The sequence below is a fragment of the Balaenoptera physalus genome (assembly GCF_965194825.1).
Source record: "Balaenoptera physalus genome assembly, chromosome: 4".
Lineage (NCBI taxonomy): Eukaryota > Metazoa > Chordata > Mammalia > Artiodactyla > Balaenopteridae > Balaenoptera > Balaenoptera physalus.
In genome coordinates, this window is record NC_138891.1 from 134,558,149 (window position 1) to 134,575,426 (window position 17,278).

Sequence of the window (17,278 nt, forward strand, 5' to 3'; positions counted from 1 at the left end):
TTTGAAATGCTCCAACTAAAATTAGTCGCCAGCCAAATACAACAAAGGTTCTATTTAAAAATTAATTTAATGCTTGGCTAAAGCTTAATTACATATATAATTATCAAACAATAGTCCTTAATTTCCAAAAAGTTCCTCTTTTGAAAATCACAGAATCAGAAAGCATAAACTTTAAAACAAGTTCTCTGAATATTTACAACATGGTATAAACATTACAGAAGACCATGGATATTAAACTGCTTGGGTGTAGCTAATCAGCAAGGCGTGTTCTTTATTGCATATCATAACTCACATATGTGAGATTTAAAATATAATGCTAGATTACTAAAATTCAAATGCATGTATTTTTTTAAGCTGGTCAGGGAGTAAAATCATGAATGAGACAGGACAGTCAGCCCCAAACCATGCATTAGGTTGTGGGTCTATTATTTCCAAAAATGAAACTTCTACGTTCTTTTCAAAAACCTACGTTGCATATATTTATTTAGAGCTCACATTAAACGTACAGTTGACTGTAATGCTAATTCAAGGAAGAAAAGTTCACCATTCACCAATGACTAAGTCCACACTCAACTCTCAATTTTAAGGCAGCACAGCTACAGTGATAGCAACTGCTAACCAAAAGGTGACGAATACTTAGTCACTTGCCAGCCCTTTTGTTGCAACAGTGTAGTAATTTCCCTAAGACAATTTGCTATTGAATAATTTTCTGCTGTTAAAAGGCTTACTCTGTAGAAAAACACCACAAATTTCCAGTGTGAAAGTAACTCCATGGTGGTATAAATATATATATATATATATGCATAATTATACACTATACACTGCACACATTGTTTACAGAGAACAATTAGCTGAGAGGGTTAATTTAAATGACCATATAAAATACTTCTGTAAACAAAGTATGACAGGCAGTAAGGAAACCATTCACAGACTTCCTAGAAATGATCTGAATTCCTTTCATTCTGAAGAAATCGCATTTAAGGACACAGTATTGAATATTAATAATGTTCTTTGTATTAAAACAAGAGTCAATATTTTACAGTTTAAGAAACTTTACATATATACAAAATTTTTACATTGGGAATGGTATTAGAACAAATAGGCTTCTTTTCAATCTCATAGATCTATTTTCCTTCGATCAAAGACTTAAATTCTTTCACATTGTGGTCACTTGCAATAGATATAGCGTGATCCAGAGCTCGAACACTTGCAAGGAGTTTTACTATCTGTTTTATGTTTTCCCTAAAAGAGAAAAAAGGAAACACAGATCAGCAGGTTACAGCATGTGGAAAAAATGTCCATATTAAAAAAAAAAACCTGCCCATGTTTAAATGCCCAGAAACAGAGGACCCATTTTCAAAAATAAAAACACCCCAAAATCTCATTCAGGTCCATGATTTTCATTAATATCGAGAAAGGAGAGAAAGCACTCTATTGCCTAACTTAACTACTTCAGAGCCCTGCCTCCCATTCCTTCCCAAACCAGAGTCCTAGCTCTCCTAGAATACACCTGGAACACAAATTATATTCGTGGGTATTCATGACCAATCCATCAAGATCCAGAGTAATTTCCACTCCTCCAAAATTCACTAATAAAGTGTAACCTGGCTTCTTTTATCACCCAGCTAGAAGTCATTCTCAGTAATCCTCAAATTTTAGCATACATCAGGATTACCCAGAAGTGTTCTAAAACACAGATCACCAGGCCCCACCTTCAGAATTCTGTTCAGTGGGTCTGGAGCGGGGCCTGAGAATCTGCATTTCTAATACAGCTCCCAGGTGATGCTGCTAGGAACTACTTTTAACATTTACAATAGTTTGAACCACTTGTGAGAAACAACACACAATGTGACATTATTAGCTGTCTCTTCTCTACAAAATTGTAGTGGGGCTTCCCTGGTGGAGCAGTGGTTGAGAATCTGCCTGCCAATGCAGGGGACATGGGTTCGAGCCCTGGTCTGGGAAGATCCCACATGCCACGGAGCAACTGGGCCCGTGAGCCACAATTGCTGAGCCTGCGCGTCTGGAGCCTGTGCTCCACAACAAGAGAGGCCGCGATGGTGAGAGGCCCGCGCACCGCGATGAAGAGTGGTCCCCACTTGCCACAACTAGAGAAAGCCCTCGCACAGAAACGAAGACTCAACACAGTCATAAATAAATAAATAAATAAAAGAACGTGAATTTCTTTAAAAAAAAAAAAAAAATTGTAGTAAGCACCTTTTAGGGAAGGATTATAATTTTTAAGATTTTGTGACTCACGTGGAACCTACTTTATGTGCACTGCACACAGCAGGTGCTTAAACAGCTGCTGAAATTCTTTTCCATAGAAAAGTAAATACTGTTTGTTGATATTTACTCCCAAACAAAAACACTGTTACATATATAAATCAAAATTTTAAAAAAAGTGAAGTGAATAGGATTTATCTAGTAAAAAACAACACATTGAGAAGAAATATTAGTGCCAATAAATAACAACCAACACCAAAATGACATGTTAAGGACGAAATAAAAATATAAACCAGGGAATTCCCTGGTGGTCCAGAGGTTAGCACTCTGAGCTCTCACTGCCAAGGGCCTGGGTTCGATCACTGGTCGGGGAACTAAAACCCCACAAGCCACACAGTGTGGCCAAAAAAAACCCCCAAAATCACCTGGCAAAGATTTTTTTTAACCACTGAAGTATTTACTATCTACTTTGCTTTTAATTTTATTATAAAAGATAGCAAATTTTCTCTCATGAAAATAAGGTTCTTTTTCCTGGAAGGGGAACAGGGGAAAAGAAAAAGATTTTGTTATGGGGTATGACTAATGGTGTGATCAAAATGAAAATGAAACTCTGACATTAGGAAGAATATATGAAATGAAACTTTAAAAAATAAAATTCGTCTTTGGGAATTCCCTGGTGGTCCAGTGGTTAGGACTCGGCACTTTCACTGCGGTGGGCCTGGGTTCAATCCCTGGTCTGGGAACTAAGATCCCACAAGCCATGCAGCGTGCCCAAAAAAACAAATAACAAAAAACAAAACAAAAATAAAAATTCTTCCAAATGGTACTAGTTGTTATTATTACTATTACTTACTTTTTATGCTAGAGATCTACCCCCAAATTCCATGAACACCCAAGACAATGTACTGAAAATGGGGTAATGGTTTGTTTGTTCATTCCTTCCGTGAAACCTTGATAAAAAATATGTGTAAGCTGCTCCCCATAAATCATGAGTGATGACTTAGTCCATGAGACGGATACAGAAAAACTCAACACAGAGCACAAACATCTCAAAACTGAGATATAACCTTCAATATACTTTGGGTTTCAGTGGCTATCTTTTCTAGGGTTTGTATCTGTAAAATGAACCTCCAAAGACCAAGATCCATGACATTCTAAGAGCCTGAGATTTCCCCAATTATTCAAGGGAGGAGACAGAAAAAGCAATGATTCACTTACCGAAATCTTCCCTTAATATCTTCATAAATAACATATTGAAAAAAGATTAGGTAAAAGTTGCAAAAATGAAAAAAATAATGTGTATTTTTGGTAGGTTTATCAATACTAAGTCAATGTTTACAATTTAAAGTAAAATATAGGGCTTCCCCGGTGGCACAGTGATTAACAGTCTGCCTGCCAACGCAGGGGACATGGGTTCAAGCCCTGGACCGGGAAGATCCCACATGCCGCGGAGCAACTAAGCCTCTGCGTGCACCGCAACTACTGAGCCTGCGCTCTACAGCCTGCGAGCCACAACTACTGAAGGCCATGTGCCTTGAGCCCGTGCTCTGCAACAAGGGAAGCCACCACAGTGAGAAGCCTGCGCACGGCAACGAAGAGTAGCTGCCGCTCTCTGCAACTACAGAAAGGCCGCACGCAGCAACAAAGACCCAGAGCAGCCAAAAATAAATAAATAAATAAATTTAAAAAAAAAGAAAGAAAAGAATCAAAATAAAATAAAAATTAAAGTAAAATATAAACATGTCTCTACTGAAAACATTTTAATAATACTAAACCTAACAACTAAAGACTCTAGATCACTGTTTCATTCAATAATTACAAATAATTACCTTGCATTTCTTTTTTCCACATCAGAGCACCCGATACTGTTTCTGTAAATTGTATCTGCTAAGTGTACAAGGTATCGACAGAAGTTTTCTAACTGAGAAATAGTTCTTTCTCCTTTCAGATTCATGAACCACTGCTTGGGGAAACAACTGATTACCTATGAAGAAGAAGGATGTAAACAGTTAAAACAAAAATAAATTAAAGCATCTAAAAGCTGAGTCTAGATAATGCGTATCATGTATTTAACTAGAAGACTTGCTATTGAGCAACATATAACTAATTACTTAGAAGGGATATTCTTTTAAACCTGATTTTCTACATAAACCATACAAATACACCTAGATATACCCTAATTTTAAACTTCAATATATAGACACTCAAAGCAAAAGATAAATAATTTCTCCAATATTTAAGTAAATTAGGGACATAAAATTGATAACCAATTGCTTCATTTTCCAGTCTTCCAGAAAGCCCTAAATGAACTCAACTGTCCTTTGATCAGCAGCTTTTGATGTAAAAACATGTATAGCATAAGTACCAAACTGCAGCCTCTCCCCATGCTGAACAGTTCAGTAAGTAGGCATCCTTGCTGGCAGCAGGAGCCGTGCTGGCCCAGAATGGAGTGAAGAGAGCATCACATCGGAGGGGCACCCTAGGGCAAGAGCCCGAGCAGGACATGAACAGGGCATGGTGGCAACCTAGCATGGGGTACCAAAACCCGAGCAAGGGGAGGCTGTTTCCCACCCGGGAGAAAGCAGCCAGTGGGTAGAGATAGCTCCCCACCAAAGAACCCAGGGATGCTTGGAGAAACAACTGATGCCACAGCTGGGCCAAGCAGGTACAAGATAAGCCTGGAACATCGTGTGCCAGAAAGCAAGAAAGTGCTCCCCCCAAATTAGAGGACATGCCACAAGGTCGCAGAGGTCAACTTGAAGGGACTCACACTAATAAAGTCTAGGACAATTCCTGACAAAGATGCAAAATCTGAATCTATTCATGAGAGAATACCAGACATACCCAAATTGAGGGACATTCTACAAAATAACTGGCTTATCATCTTCAGAAGTGTCAAGGTATGAAGGTCAAGGAATGAAGCACTCTTCCAGATTAAAGAAGGCTAAAGAGACATGACAATTAAATGCAAAGGATGATCTGGGAATTTCTTTTGTCAGCTCCTTTGGATATTACTGAGATAGCTGATAAAACATGAAAAGGGGCCTAAGGATTAGGTGACAGTAATATATAAACGTTAATTTCCTGATGTTGATGGTCATATTGTAATCATGTACAAGAAAATCCATGTTTATAGGAAACAGACACAAAACTATTTGAGGGTGAGGGAGTATCATGTCAGAGAATTACTCTGATGTGGTTAGGTTGAAAAACTGTACTGTACTTGCACATTTTCTTTAATCATATGACTGTTTAAAAAATTATCAAAACTGTGTAACTCACGTATATGAAGTAAAAAAAATTAACTAAAATTATTTCTTAAATGAGAAAAGAGACCATTTCGTTAGTAACACTTAAAATAGCATTCATTCAATTGTTAAAAAATTATCCCCAAATTAAAACTTTTATTAATACCTATAAAAATATTGATATAGATAGACTGATAGAAGGACAAATATACACATATATAACAGTACAACTTTTTATGTAAAAAATGCTAAGGGGAGATTGTCAACATTACACCAACTTCGATAATCAAAGGGGTTTTCATGAAATTCTCAAATCTCTTCAAACAAAGAAAACTTAATCCATCTTAACTCGTATGCTTTAAAAACTACAATATGTGTCATTTAACTCACATTTTGGGCTTTTTTGATGCTGTCATCGCCATATTCTGAATTCTGAAAAGCCATGAGAATGTATCTATTTAATAAACCGTCTATTGATAATTCCTGAAGAGTTTTGTTTGAGAAAATGCCATACCATTGAAGAAAATTCCCTAAGAGCTAGAAAGAAGAAAAAAATTATTTTTTCCCCAGTTTTATTGAGATATAATTGACATGCAACATTGTGTAAGTTTAAGGCATACAACACAATGATTTAAATATATATTGTGAAATAATCACCATAAGTTAACATCCTTCCCCTCACAGTTACAAATCTTTTTTCTATTCTCTTAGCAACTTTCAAATATACAATACACTATTGTTAATTACAGTCATCATGTTGTACATTACACCCCCAGAACTTATCTTATCTTACAACTGGAAGTTTGTACCTTTTGATCCCCTTTATCCAATCTCCCCACAACTCCCCACAACTCCCCAACTGTGGCAACCACAAATCTGATTTCTGTTACTAAAAGTTTGGTTTTTTGAGAAGGAAAAAAAATTGAGAGGCAATGTAAAGCAATTAAATTAAGTACAAAGTAAATTACTTACACAATAAAACACCTTATGAAATACCCTGGACCATGTCTTGCCAAAGCACTAATAAGCAGTTTTGAAGGGTCTGAATATTTCTGATAATGACTGAGGTTAACTAAAACTTAAATAGCCACATGGAGCTAGTGGTTACTATACTGTCCAATGCAGATACAGAACATTTTCCATCATAACAGAAAGTTCTGGTGGGCAAATGATGGTTCTTAGATAAATGTCCTCCCTTGAAAATCATGCCTAAACCAGTCCTATGACCCTGCAAAAAGATGGAAATTCTCTTTTTGACTACCACATTGCATGTTCACCAGACTTCATGAATCTGGACATTGGAACTACTTAAGCTCAATACATATAAAATGGAAGCCCTCGCCCATTCCACCATAAAATTCTAAGTTCCCAGTATTTCTCATCCTAGGAAATGGCAACACTATCCAACAAGTCAATCAAGCCAGAGCCTACATGAGCCTTATCATTCTTGACCTCTCCCTCAAGTTGTTGAACCCCACCTCTTCCCATTCTGTACCCTTCTCTCAGTCCTTGCTGCCATGCCCCTGATCGAAGCTGCCGTCATCTCTTTGTGGACCCTGCAGTTATTCAACTGACTACGAGCAACAGCTCTGGTATAGTTTTTCTCAAGCAGGGCTCTGTGAGAAAACTAAAACCTACAGAAAATGATTTGAGTGACTCCTTACATAATTTTCCCAAGGATGGTACAAGCTAGTACCATTCTAGTTGCATACACAATGGAGGCCTTAGGGCATCAGGTTATTAATTCTTCCACAGAAACCCAGTTGAGAAGAGCCGCTCAGGAGTTTGAGTGGCTGAGTTAGACTCCCATCTCTACCACTTAACAAAGGGATGAGCCTGGGCAGGTTATTCTGTGCCTCCCTGTCCCACCAGCAGAGTCAAGCTCCTAGGGCTGCTGTGAGGATTCAATGAGATAATCTATGTAAGAGGGTGTGCTACAGTGCTTGGCACACAGTAAATATGTAATAAGTACTAATTTCCGTTTTCATTGTTACTATCTTCACCTACTTCATTTCACTATCCCCACACAGAAGCCAGAATATGTTAAAAAGGGCAATATTTTCATGTCACTTCCCTACTAAAAACCCTTCCACAACCCATATAAGAGCAAATGATTCTCAGCAAAGGTACAAAAGCAATTTAATTTTAAAAAGGATAGTCTTTTCAACAAACTGTGCTGGGACAAAGGAACTTCAAGGCCTCATGCCCTATATAAAAATTAACTCAAAATGGATCACAGACTTAAATGTAAAACCTAAAACTATGACATGTCTAGGAGAAAGGATAGGAAAAAAACTCTGTGGCCTTGTATTAGGCAAAGATTTCTTAGATGTGACACCTAAAGCACAACTCATAACCGGAAAAAATAATAAGTTGGACTTCTTCAAAATGAAGAACTTCTGCACTCTGAAAGACTGTTAAGACACAGACTGGGGGGGGAAACTCTTTGCAGATCACGTATCTGATAAAGTACTTGTATCAAGAATACAAAACTCAAAGCTCAATAATAAGAAAACCCAATTTTTAAAAATGGGCAAAAGATTTGAACACATACTTCATCGAAGAACATATACAAATGGCAAGTAAGCACATGAAAACATGCTTGGGCTTCCCTGGTGGCGCAGTGGTTAAGAATCCGCCTGTCAGTGCAGGGGACATGTGTTCAAGCCCTGGGCCAGGAAGATCTCACATGCCGCGGAGCAACTAAGCCCGTGCGCCACAACTACTGAAGCCCGCGCGCCTAGAGCCCATGCTCCACAACAAGAGAAGCCACTGCAATGAGAAACCCGCGTACCGCAACGAAGAGTAGCCCCCGCTAGCCGCAAGCAGCAACGAAGACCCAACACAGCCAAAAATAAATAAATAAAATAAATAAATTTATTAAAAAAAAAAGAGGGGAAAAAAAAGAAAACATGCTCAACATCATCAGCTGTTATGAAAATGCAAATTAAAACGATAACAAGACACAACTATACACCTAGGAGAATGACTTAAAAAAAATAAAAACCCTGAAGATACCAAGTGTGGTGAGTGGTGAGAAAGAATAACTAGAACGCTAATATATTGTTGGTTTAGAAAACAGCTTTGCCTAGGTATTTACCCAAGTGATGAAAACTTATATACCCAGAAAGACCTGTGTGCAAACAGGTTTATTCATAATTACTCCAAACTGGAAACAATCCAGTGTCCCTCAATTGGGGAATGGATAAAAAACCAAACAAAAACACCTGTGGTATATCCACCATACGATGGACTACTACTTGGCAATAAAAAGGAGTGAACACAAGACAACACTGATAAATCACGAATGCATTCTTTCAAGTGAATGAAGCCAGACTCAAAAGGCTAGTTAGTATATAATTCCATTCCTAAGACATTCTTACAAAGAAAACTACAGGACGATAAAAAGGGGTGGCCAGGCTGTAGGGGTGGGCTTGACTACAAATGGGCATGGGGAATTTGGGGGAGATGATGGAAGCGCTATACATCTTGATTTAGGGAGTGATTACACGTCTGCGTGTAAATGAGAGCTCCCATATCATCTGAACTGCTCATCTCTTCCCTAACTCTAGCCATCCTGGCCTTTTCTCCATTCTAGTGTACCCTGCTCTCCCTTACCTCAGGGCCAACTAATAACGTAAATATCACTTCCTCAGGGTGGAAGGGAATCTTCTGTGACTCATCCATCAAGGTATCTGTGCCCCTTGTCATACGCTCCCATACAACTTTGAATTTTTTTCAAAATTCATCACACCTGAGATTACTTATTTGCTACTGTCAATTGAGTTTGGTTATAAACACCATGAAGGGTCTACTTCTACCTTAATTCAGTGCTATATTTCCGCAACTTAGAAGAGTGTCTGGTACTCTATTTGCTGTGGCTTAGTAAGGCATTTTGTTGGCTAGTTTGGACCTTACTGGAACTCAGAATACATCTTCACCTCTGCAAACATCAAACCTGAATAAACTTTTGGAATAAAATTAGTTTGTATGAAGTCAAACAAAATCTGAAGTCTTTTAGACAGCCTACAGACACATACCTTAACTGAAGACCAAAACTGTCGTTGAAAAAACAAGTAAGGCCCAGAATTTTTATTTTCCAAGACACTAAGAAAAAAAGAGAAACACATCATGATCAAAGTTGTATGTTAAATGCCATCTGATTCCTAGAAGATTTCTGTAAGTAAAAGAGGTGAACATAAGAAGTTAACTAATTTTTCAAATTTTCAAACAACTGTATTCCAGAGGATAATTTTAAAAGGTAATGGCAATTTATTGTGAGATACTAAGGGAGGACTATTTGCGTTATGCTGCTTAAGGGAGCAATTTCCCCACTGAGCCACTCTCTTCGGGCTACAGGTTTACACTATGTAGGTAAAGCTTGTATTTCAAGCTATGCTTAGTTTTCCGGAGTTTAAGAAGTCTTCTCTGAAAGATAATGGAGAATATTACCATCTTTAATGTTCTCAGGAGTTACTTACTTTTTGGGATACAAGGGCATGAATACATCATCATCTAAAGTTCTCCTCATTCTCAATAGAAGCGCTTTTAGGTAAACCTAAAGAGTTAAAAATAGATCATGCATTTTAATAAGGGCTATGATAAAAGTTAAATTTTAGTAAATAAAAATAAGCAATATTCCAAATCATATAGAGTGTTCAATTTTGAGTGAACAGCATCTCAAATTTTTTAACTTTCCCCACTGAAGGTCCTAAGGTCTTTAATATTTACTACTTACTCTTCGTTCACCCCTCATCAATTACCAAGCAATAAAGCCATTTAGAAATCTTCCAACCTCTTAATCTACTATATAAAGATTTAAGATCAGACCTATAATCTGGTTCCTCTCAAAATGAGGTCAGTGAAAATAAAACAATGATAAGGAGTACTTTCTCATACCTAAATAGCTCATAAGAATGTTCAGTGCGGGCAGTGGCAATCTGAAGTTTTGAAACTTTATAAAACAATACCTAGTTATTTTACATGCTATTTAAATGTTTCAGCATTTAAATTATCAATTGTTATCCATTCCAGTAGTTTTTCTTTTCCCGAAAAAAATAGTTCTTCAAGGGATGTCTGATTAGTCCGATTGAGAATGGGGGTGGGTGGTGAGGAGGGTGAAAACAGTACAAATGAGAGGCTATCTAGACTAATTACATCATCCTTCCCAATCGATATTTTGAAACTAAAAACTACTATCTCATATTTTATATATTTCAGGCTATAAAGGACAGATGCCTCAAGTGGGAGAATCAGATTTTCTCGTTGGCTCAGAATATAACCACTCATTCTCTCAACTCTTGCTCATTTTCAAAGGGAAAGGAGAAGATAAAATAATACATTTTAAAAAATTTAAAAAACCTTTCATAGATAATAATTAAATTACCTGTGTATTTTTGTTTTCTGCATTCACTACTGAAGGATATCCATTTACTAATTTTAGGGTAACTCCAACCATTCTTGAAGTCTGTGTTGTAGAAAAGGGGTCCCACATATTTTCAGCTATCACTATTAAGAAAATAAAAAGTAGAATGTACTGAGATACAGAAGTAAATTGCTGCTGACTTAAATCTGATGTCAAGCAGTCCCCAACTTAGAAATGCCAATCATGATTTTTTTCTTCCTCTAGTGTAAGCTTCAGTCTTCTTTGTCCTCTTAACCGTGGGAATGTTGAGAAGATTAGGCACATGTGGCGAGGGGACAGATTCCTATTATTTTCTGCTGCTTGGTGAAAATAAAGATTGGGGAAAGCAGGATTTCTATATCCTAGGAGATGTTGTCCCAGCATCAAGAATTTCTAACTGAACTTGAGCTTTATTTTTAATATCAATATTTTAAATAGGTCCCTATGTCAATGATTCCTCATTTTTTTGTGAGAAATTGATGAAAGTAATGAAACTGCTCCCCAGAAAAATGCATATTCCCCCTGAAACTATGTATTCAGTTTTGCTTCAGGCGGTTCTTAAGAGCCTGAAATTTGCCTGTGGATCAATTACTGCCCCCAACTCCAGGCCCTCCCCAAGGTGGTCTTTAAGTCCCAAGTTAAGAGATAGGTACTCTTTAGCCATCTCTGGGTCTGGTGGTAGCTTTATTATTAATAATGTAATTTCTATGAGAAAATATGCTCTGATTAAAAACTCCTAAAAATAGATGTGAAAAACCCAATGTGTTTGAATGTTCAATTCAGTAATCTCTACCTGTTAGTTTAGGGAGAATCACCTTTTCCACAATGGTCGGTAACAGTGCAACATCTACATCATCTTTTTCTTGCTCTCGCTCTTCACAACCGTAAAACAGCAAAGATTCAAACCACAGCATATTCTCAAAGTCACGACATTTTGCCTAGAAAATATTTAAAAGGTTACCCAAACATTTAAAATAGTGGCTATTTCTGCTTCTAGCCATGAAAAGAGTAACAGGAACTGGATTTAGCCTTCAGTCATAAACTAAAAACTGGACAAAAATATGAAACATCTATTTTCAGACAATGGACCACAGGCAGTACAGGACCATGACCCTGAAAGAACGGAATCAAATGAGGTGAGCTCCTGGCCAGAAGAGGAGATGAGGGTAGGCAACTGCAAGCAAAGCAGTCCTGCTGAGTTAGGAGACAATCTAAGTTCAGGAAGGCTGGAACGCTAGAAGCTGTGGGGCAGAGGAAGGAGCTACACAGAAGGAGAGCTCCCAGATGCACACAAGTGTCCCCAAGCCTCTGCTGGACACTAAGAAACACATGCCCAGGGCGGGACTCCACAAGGTCTGGCAAAGAGCAATCGGGAGCTGGGAGCTGAATGGTTCCCGGAGCTTAGATTTTTTCCTCTTGTTTTCAGGGCTTCAACCTCAGCCTTCTTTTTGTTACAGTTTACATATTCAACCCAGCCCATCTCATTCATGCCCACGGCTCCGTCCATATGTTGGTAACTTCCAAAACCATATCTTAAACATGACCACTACATGTGTACAGACAATTTGAGTTTCCTCCCTTATGTAACAGGCAACGAGGTCCTATTGATTCCACCTCTTAAATCTATCAGTTTATCTCATCCTCCTGATTTCCATCACCACTGACTTAGTTCAGGGTCCCATTTCACATCTTCCTCATTGAGCTTTCCCATGATGTTCTGTTTTTCTGGAATCAAAGAACCAAGTTCTTATTCATTCATGTTCATATCTCAGCGTCACTACATGTAATTTTAGTTGACTGAGAAAGTGTATAAAAATCGAAAAGCAAGAGACAGTTCTCTTGAGAAGGGACAGAACATAAAAGGAAATATCATAAGATTATACCCAGTGATAATGTGTCAATTATAGCCCTGTGGGTGACCTATCTCTCCTGAAAAACACTTTGCTGAGGCTTACATCTCTAGCTTTGAGATTAAAATTGCCCAAGGCATCATGGTATATTGCTTTTTTTTTTTTTTTAAGAAGAAAGTGTTTTTTGTTTTTTTTTAATTAATTAATTAAATTTATGGCTGCATTGGGTCTTGCTGTGCGTGGGCTTTCTCTCGTTGCAGCGAGCGTGGGCTACTCTTCATTGTGGTGCGTGGGTTTCTCATTGTGGTGGCTTCTCTTGTTGCGGAGCACGGGCTCTAGGCACACGGGCTTCAGTAGTTGCGGCACGCGGGCTCAGTAGTTGTGGCTCGCGGGCTCTAGAGCGCAGGCTCAGCAGTTGTGGCGCATGGGCTTAGTAGCTCCGTGGCATGTGGGATCTTCCCGGACCAGGGCTCGAACCCATGTCCCCCACATTGGCAGGTGGATTCTTAACCACTGCGCCACCAGGGAAGTCCAGTGTATTGCTTTTCAACAGTGATAGAAGCCACTCACCTCAAGAGGAGTCCAAGTGAGAAGCTGCAGCCTTATGAGGGGATTGAACAACTTTGGCAAGCAAAGGCCGATGTAAGCATCCTTGTAGGATGTGTAGTATTTTGAACGCCATGCTTCAAACTGGGATTTAATACAATCGATTGAACAGAAACTTTCAAGGACATCTTCAAAAACCTTGCTGGACTCTTTTGAAATGCGATCTAAAAACAACAACAACAACAAAAAAACCCCACAGAGAATCAAAACTTAGTATGCAGTAGAAAAAACACAGTTCAAATATTTTCAGTGTTTTCTTTGTAGCTTGAGTATCAATAAGATAGGCTCATTAGCAAAGGAATAATTGTTAACTGCAACTTAAAAGAAAAGAACCAGAGGTAAGTTTAGGTTCCAAACGTCTATCATGCAAACCATAGTGCAGGTAGTCTCCGCTTTGCATAGTTCCAATATGTACTATTATCTGTCACCACAGTCTAAATAACACCTGTCCCCAAAAACTCAGTTTAAATTTCAAGCACCATGGAATAGTAACTGTGAGTAATTGCATAAAGTACAGACTCTGTATCTAGCTCTTCAGCCCACAAATCACCACGTAAATAACAGATGTGTATCATGATCAGTGACCAATCATTTCTCTTCTTTCAAAGTCTGTTGGTGATTGCAATAACTGACATAGACAAGAATCAGCAATGGATGCTAGGATTTTTAAGTAAAAGGTTATTTAATGCTCCATATGACTTGGAACAGCAGACTCTTTATAATGAAGAGACCTAGTCATGACAACCTACTTCTCAAGATCCATCTTAACACCACTAATAGTGGGCAACCTAACATTTGCCATCTGGTATCATGCTGGTAACAGCATCTTGTGTGAAGTATTCTTGCCAAAAAAGCTTTAACCTGAATCTAATCAAGACTTAACTTCCAGTTTACAAGAAATATAGTGACTGGAAGAACAAGTTAAAACCATGAGGAAACAGACAAATTTAGAATGTAGGACGTTTTACAAGATAAGTGGCCTGGTCTCTTCAGAAAGTTAATGCCTTAAACAAATAAAGAATACGGGTGTGTGTATGTGTATAAGGTATCATGACATTCACTAATTCTACATAAAAAGATGTAACAACCAAGTGCAATGCAGGAACCTTGTGTGGATCCAGGTTTAGAAAATACAGAGTAACAGAAACAGTCCCAAGAATTCTGGGCGGGGTGGCGGGGGGCTGTTACGGAGGAAAACTGAATGCAGACGTGATACTAAAAGTTCTAGGTAATTTTCACAGGTGTGAAAATAGTGTGGCAGTTAGGTAGAAAAGCATCCTTTTTTTTTTTTTTTTAAAGAAGACATTAAAGATGTTAAAGTTTTTAGAGGGAAGTGCCATGATGTCTGTAAGTTAATTTCAAATGTTTCAGCAAAACACACACATATCCAAAGCAAACTTGGCTAAATGATGGTTAGAATTGCTGAATTTGGGTGACAGGTGTATATGGGTGGTCACTGTGCTATTCTTTCCAATTTTCCGTACGTTTGGAAATGTTCACTGTAAAAAGAGTGGGAGAAAAAAATAAGCTTATCCAACTAAGTTCCAAAGGGCTCGCAGTCAATATAATTCCAAATAATCACAGCCAGTGGTGGGGAATAAAGACTTTTACTTGGGGATCCTTCTGGAAATGTCTTCATGTAACAGAACTAACTATTCCTTTTGATTGAATTATTCGGGGCTCCCCAAATCAGGAATTTCCTTTAGGGCTGAATGCCCTACTGCCAACCTTTACCTTTCTAGACCAGACAGGCTGCGTTACGGCTGCCCCTGGGATCTGAAACATTTTCTTGTCACTTTTAAAATTCTGTGATTCAAAGAGTAATATCATTTATAATGCAAGTACTAGATGAACCCCACAACAAAGTGTTACCACTAATTTTGAGAACTCATCAATAAAAATGGGTGCAAGTTTTTATAATTAAACCAAAGTGCCTAGTTCTAAAGCAGAGGCCACAAAACTTCAAATTATTTCATGGTAGAAACCACAGCCAAGGAGAAAGCACATTGACAATGAATCTCATTTCGAAATAAATGTCTAACCTTTTTCCAGATTGAAATTTGTAATATCTGTAGACGTTTCTTCATCATCACTGGAAAGGCCTTCAAGGTGATCTGCCATCTTACCGGTTTGCTCTCTGGCTTGTCTACGACGAGTCCTAAATAACAAATATCAAGTTCCCAAACCAGATAAAAGAGACTCCTCCCTTCACAAACAAACCAACAGCAAGCATCTGTAGAATTACCTTCTCGCCTCCCGTTCTGCAATCCGACGTTTTGCATGCTCTTGATACAGTGCCCGATCTCGTCCAAAGGAATCAAGATTTGGTGCCATCAGAGCTTTATCTGTAAAACAATGGTTAAAATTAAAAGCCTTCCTTCAACAATCTTGAGGAAAGAGTTTGCACAGAATAAGCCATAATGATAGACTGCTTTCTAATCTCAACAGCAGGATTCTGCAGTAACCGATAAACCAGCCAGTTTTCTAGTTTAGAGCAAATCTCAATATTAATCTGTGTTCCCACAAAAAGGAAGAGAAAAATAAATGGAGAGTTCAACAACACTACACAAATGCAAATGGGCTTAATCCCTGTTCTTATGCCTAAGTAACAGAACTAGTTTATGCTATCATGATGACCAAATAAATTAAAAATCTAAATTACTTGTGTAAAGGGAAAAATAATACATTACTTTTTTAAGGACGAACTTAGGCATCACATGTTAAATGATAGGACAGCAGAGACATAAGTAGGAAGGATGAAAAAACAGCTTTGTTGCAGGAGTTTAATCATTTATTCTATTTCATTCTAATTTTTCTTTGTAGAAATTTATTCTCTATTACTACTTTAAGAACAAGGGCAGAATCAACATATAGACTGAAAATCATACCTGACAGGACCAAGTTGTGCTTTCTCAAACCCTACTTTCAAAGCACAATTCCCTTATTTCTTTTTTCCCCTATTTTCCATCTCTCTTTTTTTAATTTCTAGGGCAATTTTCTAGCTTTAGCTTTCAACCTTCCTATTTAAATTTATATCTCAGTTACCGTATTTTTAGTTTCTGAGATACGGCTTTTCTTCTTAGAACATTCCTTTTCTATAGCATCCTCTACTTGTGCTACGTGTAGGATCCCTTCCAACATCTCCGAGGACAGCAATTATGTTTAAAATTTTCTACTGTCACCTGCATTGTCTTTGTTTCCTCAGTCCCTTTGGTTCTATTGCTTGTATTGTTCACCACGATCATTAACTACCTCCTATGTAAGAATGAGGTTGGAAATTTCGTGGATGTAGGTGGGAGCTGTCTAACAGAGGCATCTCCATCAGATCCCTGGGTACAAGTCAACTTTCTGTTGGGGCCCCCAGACGTTATAGTGTCTCATGGTCTTTTCGCTGGACCCACTCTCTTTCTCCAGAGAAGAATCTTCGAATCTCTTGCCTAGGGTAGAAGGAAGAGTGGGGGAAACATCTCTCTGTGATGCTTCCTCATGTCTACATTTAAGTTCTACACTATGGAGATATTCTGTATTACACGGGATAGTAATGAGAAGCACAAAACCCAAAGGGTGGTGGGGGGGGAGGGGGAGATCACGTGCAAAACGAAAGACATCAATTTAAGGCTTTTCCACAGTTTTTTTCCTGATATCAAAGATGTGTCACCGATAGCAGCAACAGGAAAAATAAAACCAAAACTGAGCTGGTATCCACTTCAGTGTATCCTAACTATCCTAGATCCTACTACTTTTAAAAGTTGACTCTTTTACTGAATTTTTCATTCATATTTCAAAATAGCTTGGATATTAGGAAGTATGTTCCCGAGTTCAAATTACAAAAAAAGATCAGTATAGTAAACAAGATGCCCCAGCTCTACCTCAACTGGAACTCCACTACACACCATAGATGAACTGGCTAAAAAGTCCTAAACTACAGAAATGATTCCTGCCTC

General features: G+C 38.1%; 1 protein-coding gene across 3 annotated transcripts in view; it reads right to left on the reverse strand.

The window, feature by feature from the left end:
* Positions 1 to 991: 991 nt before the first annotated feature.
* PAXBP1 (PAX3 and PAX7 binding protein 1) overlaps positions 992 to 17,278 on the reverse strand; it is a 32,966-nt gene continuing 16,679 nt past the window's right edge. For 2 of the 3 annotated variants that reach the window (XM_082459759.1, XM_082459758.1), the window contains exons 9-18: positions 15,580 to 15,679; positions 15,377 to 15,492; positions 13,299 to 13,498; positions 11,672 to 11,816; positions 10,861 to 10,982; positions 9,956 to 10,032; positions 9,515 to 9,581; positions 5,865 to 6,011; positions 4,056 to 4,210; positions 992 to 1,242 (exon numbers count right to left, since the gene is read on the reverse strand). In XM_082459759.1, coding sequence (XP_082315885.1) covers positions 1,125 to 1,242; positions 4,056 to 4,210; positions 5,865 to 6,011; positions 9,515 to 9,581; positions 9,956 to 10,032; positions 10,861 to 10,982; positions 11,672 to 11,816; positions 13,299 to 13,498; positions 15,377 to 15,492; positions 15,580 to 15,679 — 1,247 coding nt within the window. In that variant the 3' untranslated portion in view covers positions 992 to 1,124. Of the gene's footprint in view, positions 1,243 to 4,055; positions 4,211 to 5,864; positions 6,012 to 9,514; positions 9,652 to 9,955; positions 10,033 to 10,860; positions 10,983 to 11,671; positions 11,817 to 13,298; positions 13,499 to 15,376; positions 15,493 to 15,579; positions 15,680 to 17,278 lie in introns of those variants that run through there. The other variant, XM_082459760.1, reaches the window with a different exon arrangement.